Here is a 6204-nt window from a genome sequence, read left to right as displayed (position 1 = left end):
ATAATCTGAAAGGATTACAATCAGAGACTGCAGTTAACTTGAAGAAAAAATACGAGCCAATAATATCACCGTTAGAACAGATTAAACAATCTAATTTGGAAATACAGAAACAATTTGAAGAGGATAAAAATCGAGAATATGGAATTAGTGATGATGAGAATATATATGAAATCTCATCAGATGAAGAAGGAGAAGAGGAAGATGAAGAGGAAGAAGAAGGAAAAGGTGAAAGACATAGTTCAGTTCATATGAAACAAGAGAGATTTGAGCAAGATGAGGGAGAGGAAACGAATAATGAGGGAGATGATAGTAGAATAGTGTACGATGAGACTAGCTTTACTCATAAATTAACACCACTAAGCATCATGTTAGATAAGTATATTAGTGAGTTTCATGATTTGAAACGTAAATCAGTAATGTATGGAATACAATTTGATAAGTATACAAGTTCTTACTATATGGGTAGAAAGATACCATTAATATTCAATAATGATTATTTAGTTATAGGAGAATCAGTACAGCTTAAAATTAAATTGAGTCAAGGTTTGCTGGAATTACTATTTAAAAGTAAACCAGATATTAACCTTATTGGAACTAATGATTTCAAGAAATATGAGAGGCTATTATTGTTTACAGACGCACATCTTACCTCTAACAGGAATTTAAAACGTGTAAATGGTATGAAATCAAAATTAATTCAAAGACTACTGTTTCCTACGCAACGACAAAGTTCACGATTAAAGAAAGGTAAAGGTCTAACTTTTATTAAGAACATGAATCCAAACCGTACTTATATTTATTGGGATGATGTAAATGAGCTTATTTCAAGGTTAGACTTGTTGATGAGATCACAACAGACAGGTCATGACAGTCATCAAGTTGAGATCACTAGTATCGTTGAAGAACTACGCGAGTTCGGATATATAATATAAGCAAGATTATAATAATGAGTATTGATAAGTTTGGACGAATGCTTATTAACAGGAATTCTGCTAATCAGTATAGAACTAATATAATAAATACAAGTAATTCTAAAGTAGATCTGCTAGAAAAGGAAATTAAAAATATTCAGTTAAACTTTAAAGCAGCTGTAAGAGATTTGTTTGATAATGAGAAATCAAATTTTATATCAAGAAAAGAGTTTAATATTGAAAAAGCAACATTGGTAAGCTTAGAAAATTTAAATATGACAGTAGAAACAATTAAAAGTATTTTTCCAGAATTAGTATATGAAAACAGAGATTTTCAGGAGAAATTGAATTCAGCATATATAAGTAATAATGAGAAATCAAATTTTATATCAAGAAAAGAGTTTAATATTGAAAAAGCAACATTGGTAAGCTTAGAAAATTTAAATACTATAGTAGAAACAATTAAAAGTATTTTTCCAGAATTAGTATATGAAAACAGAGATTTTCAGGAGAAATTAAATTCAGCATATATAAGTAATAATGAGAAATCGAATTTTATATCAAGAGAAGAGTTTTATATTGAGAGAGCACAACTTGTTAGTATTGGAGATCTAAATACGATGCTACAAGTTGTGAAAGATAGCATGGGTGATATTATTTTTGATAATAATATTTTCATAGAAAAACTCAACACAGAAATAATTAAATTTACTCATTATTTAATTAGTAAGTGTCAAAAACATTCGATTGGAAGAGTCTACAAGAGAGGGGGCTACCAGATTATCACATAATAAATGAGTTTTTTAAAATGATTAACATTTCAGAACCTGAGGTGAAATATGATGAGACACTTTTAAATAGACCGCTCCAAACTAGACTCTTGAAAAGATACGATGACTATAATATGACTCTGACTGATAAAAAGACTAGGTCTTAATGTGAACAAGAAACTGAGAACCTGTTTGAGTTAGCAGCCGAGAGAAGGAGAAGAAAAAAGGTAGACGAGAGAAGAAGAAGAAAAAAGAGTAGGGTAGGTCAGTACAGATGTAAACAAGCTTTCAATTCGGCTTCTCATGCGCGTCAAAACAACATTCCAGAGTACGTCAGCATAGAGTTCCATTCATTGTTAAAACATTCCATACATGCTCCTTCTATAGATAAGAAGTAATACTACACACTTTTTGCTATACACTTTTTCCAATGCAAGAAATAAAACCATCAATCCAGTTACATTACATAACCGGTAAAGTAATAAACATCAAGCTTCAAAGCTATAAGATATTCTGCAAGTAGCAGGGCGGTGGGGGGCGGCGGCATAGGGGGTGGTAGGGGGGCTTGTTTGGAAGGAGGATCTTGCAAGTGATATGTCTACATATTTTTTTAAAATAAGTACTTGAACAAAAATGGAGGTCTTCTAGTGGGAGGCTTCTTGCGCGAAGCGTGGGGGATTGATTGGAGGGGGATTCTACAATTGGTACGCCCATAAATTTGTTTTTTTTCAAATGAATACTTGAACTAAAATGGTGGTTTTCATATTGGTGGGAGAACTGGTCCAGGTGAGGGGTTATAAAATGGAGTTTTCCCGCGCGGAGCGCAGGAGGATTTGGGCGGGGCTTGGAGCCCCCTTGGGGGCTTAGGCTCCGCCCCCTAATTAAAATACTGCTCTGTGATTGGAGCATAGAAACAGCAATCTGATACTACTTACACTGGATTCCATATAACCAAAAATAGTTTTCTAAAATTGGTAGAATTCACCCTTTACAAAAGAAATTGAAGAAATCTCTGAGAAATAGCGTTTCATTTATATTACATGCATTCGAAATTGCGCCGGAGTTTTGCCCTCTTTTCGAATGATAATGAGCTTTCTCTATTATTTACTAGCTATTGAAGAGTATTAAAAAGCAATTGAAGACATTACTATTACTTATTCATTCCAAGTTAGTTCCCTATCGACAAATCTCTGAATATAGATGATTACTCTTATGTTGCAGATGTCAATTATTCTTCAGAATAGCTCTGTATATTGATCATGGAAATAAATGTTTTGCATACTCACCATTGTACAATGATTGTGTCAAGTCAGTAGTATATAATTGTGTGTTCTGGCACACCATGCTCCAGACTTCTCTATAGGTCAAAGATCAACCTAACCTAGCAAAATTCAACCTAACCTAATCAGGGTCAAAGGTCGGGGTCAAGGTCAATGTCAAGGTCAAGGTCAATGTCAAAGTCAAGGTCAAGGTCAGGGTCAAGGTCAAGGTCGAAGTTCAATTTAAAAAATATATATATTTTTTTTCAAATAAAAATGAAAAAGAGAAAATGAAAATTAAAAAAAAAATAGAAAAAAAAGTTAATAATAAATCAAAAATGAATAAAAATTAATAAAAATATCAGAAGACCCCCCACCCACTTGGGAAGCATATAGTGTGCACAACAGTCTAGGACCATCAGTATGTTCAGTCAAGAGCCATAGAAGATACATCTTCTATCCTGTTCAGTTCTAGAACCCAGTGTTTCAGCACACTACAGCACAGCCACACACTGTGAAGAAGTATCCAAGGACACCGCCACTGTTTTGATCCTGAATTGTATGAAAAAGGTAAGTACACAAGTGTTTTTTATTATTTTTTTTGAAAAGAGATAAAGAAATTTGTCTTATTCTACTCATGAAAATGGATATGTATTAATCTAATTAAAGTGTTGCTTCCTCATAATGTATTGCATAGTAGATTTTGTAAATAATATTTTTCATACCTGTTAAACACCATTAGCAAAATGTCAACACATTTATATGATTTTTATGATTTCTAGTATGTCACCTCATGATGAAATGCATAATATATTTTGTGAATAAGTATGTTTCTGCCTGTGGAGCTCTATGAACAATAAGTCAGCAATTGTAGACAATGAACTGTGGTTAGGTTAGGTCTGCAGAAGTTACCAGTAACTTCTTCCGACCTAACATAACCTCAAAATATTGATTTGAAACATTGTTCTTTCTGAACATACTACCATCCTATGATTGGTTTTCAGTAGCATATATAGTAGTAATTCTGTGCTGAACATCTGGATTGAGTTCAAGACATTCAAGATGGTTGTGTCACTCTAGATGATTGCCGCCTACATTGCATCCCATTGTTAATCTGCTTGTATATATGTCACAGATGAACAAACAAACAAGATGCCAGCAGACCTGCAGCTTGTCAGGAGAGTTTTGCACATTGGAGTAGGCGTTCAACAACAACCTTTGGACACTCTTCTTCAACAACAACTCTTCGCCCAACCCAGCAAAGGATTTCCACCCTCTATTGAACAGCCTGAAGACAAAGATCATTAATATCATAGGTCAGGAGTTCCAGACACATGGGCCAATCAAGGTCATCCTAGTGTTGGAGGCTACATATCAACACAGACACCTTGATGAGGAGAACATTGAGCAGGAAGAAGTGAGTCCTTCTAGTTCATATAATTAAATAATCCAATTTGGGTAGCTGAAAGTTTCTTAACAATGCACCATAAAATGGAGTATGGTAATCTATCACTATCAGAAAGATATAGCAGTTTTGGAATCTCTATTTTTTCAAATAAGCACAAATAGCAAAAACGCAATGTAGACCAGGGGTTCCCATAAGAATGTTCCTATGGACTCCCTCACCTACCAGCAATGTCAAGGACCAACTCGCAATTTAGAGTTGGGAGGCACTGTGAAACCTGCGCTTCCCTGAATCCCAGTACTGAGTAGCTTGTATCCATACATGGAATGTTTATTTGAATGTTATAAATTTATTATTATGATAAGCCAAATTATTAATTTAAAATATTCAGTTCATGGATTGTTTCACCTATACTAGTAACAATCATAATTGACAATGAATTAGAATAAAAATAATTTATAAACATGGGGAAGAATAGTGATTCCATCAATCGCATGTTAAACTCGCAAAATAAATTTATATACACACTACATAAATGTAGGAGGCCTGCTGTTAGAATTCTTGACATTACAAACTGTCTATGTTTTCAGGTGGAGTTTTACAAAACAGGGGGAGGCACTTTCAAAAAAAGCCTGGATGATGAAGGGGAGAGATTTGTGGCATTGATGGAGCCAAAATTCTTTCCCATGAAAAACTATGGTGATAGTGACGATGGTTATCACCAAAAAGAAATCGAGATTATTAGCATGGATGCTCAGGCAGCAACTAGTACAGATGAGGTAATTATGCAAAAAATCACTAACTTATCTTAAGATAAGTACATTCCACAATTATGAGCGCTTTCATGGAAAACATAATAACAGTGCATGAATGCACTCATTGGCTCCAAAGTGTATTCATCATTTTATACAAGAACACACAAATAAACGATTGAATGGTATTCTACAAAGTACAGCATTTAGGATTTAATATCACTTTTACTAATAAATTCTAATTTCAGCAGTTTGATGCTTCTGTCATGATTTTCTTGTCTCTAAACTCTATTTTCCCGAATAGTACTTATTTTGGATCACAATTATCAATAAATAATTATTACATTTCTACAGGTTCAAGATACTGAAGCGTCAGTAGAGGTGATTGATATTGGCGAGGAGGAAATTATAATTCAGCCTTCCGTTACAGTGGAAAACAATAATCTTAAACGAAAAACTCAAAGTGAAGGTTTAGGAACAAAACAAAAGAAAAAAAGGTACAAAGATTTGAAGGACTGCACGAGAGGGAAAGTTGACATAAACAAACTCAAAATTGAAATGATGAGGAAAAAACACGAGTTGGAACTACAGATTTTAAAGAAAACTTTAGAATTGGAAGAAATAGAGGTTAAAATAAAACAAAAAGCGTATGAAAGAATGTAAATTATGTTAATGTTAATTGAATGGATGGTTTGTGAAGTAGCTTAAATTATTCAGTTATGGTATGTTATATCATTTTTTGTGTTTCTTGTAAGTATTATTAATGTTTTGGTTCTCAACAAAATGTATTCAATGAAAACGAACAAATAATTATATATCTATATTATTGAAATAAATACAAATATAAATAATCTCATTTATTTCTAAAAGGCTACTTGATAGTTTTATTATATATATGGAATCATCAGTACCCCTCTATTCTCTCAGATGACATTACCGGTTTTGGCTATTCAACCCATGATGAAGTGCTCAAATTAATTATTATTCCGAAATAAATAAATATTGATATTCCATGTGTCAGTACCATAATCTTGAGAGGAATATATTATATGAATAAAGGAATGTATACTCGAAACCAGTCGTGTATACAAAGAATACAAAAGGATA

General features: G+C 33.1%; 1 protein-coding gene across 1 annotated transcript; it reads left to right on the top strand.

Annotated features, from left to right (window-relative positions):
- Window positions 1-2431: 2431 nt before the first annotated feature.
- Window positions 2432-5860, top strand: LOC120352015. Its single transcript, XM_039431420.1, has 4 exons — window positions 2432-2467; window positions 4142-4357; window positions 4936-5124; window positions 5452-5860. The coding sequence occupies exons 1-4, from the start codon at window positions 2432-2434 to the stop codon at window positions 5758-5760; spliced, it is 750 nt and encodes a 249-aa protein (XP_039287354.1). The 3' UTR covers window positions 5761-5860.
- Window positions 5861-6204: the final 344 nt, after the last annotated feature.

The sequence above is a fragment of the Nilaparvata lugens genome, chromosome 6 (genome assembly GCF_014356525.2).
Source record: "Nilaparvata lugens isolate BPH chromosome 6, ASM1435652v1, whole genome shotgun sequence".
Taxonomy (NCBI): Eukaryota; Metazoa; Arthropoda; class Insecta; order Hemiptera; family Delphacidae; genus Nilaparvata; species Nilaparvata lugens.
Note: the sequence above shows the minus strand (reverse complement) of the source record. Positions and strands in the feature narration are given on the sequence as shown.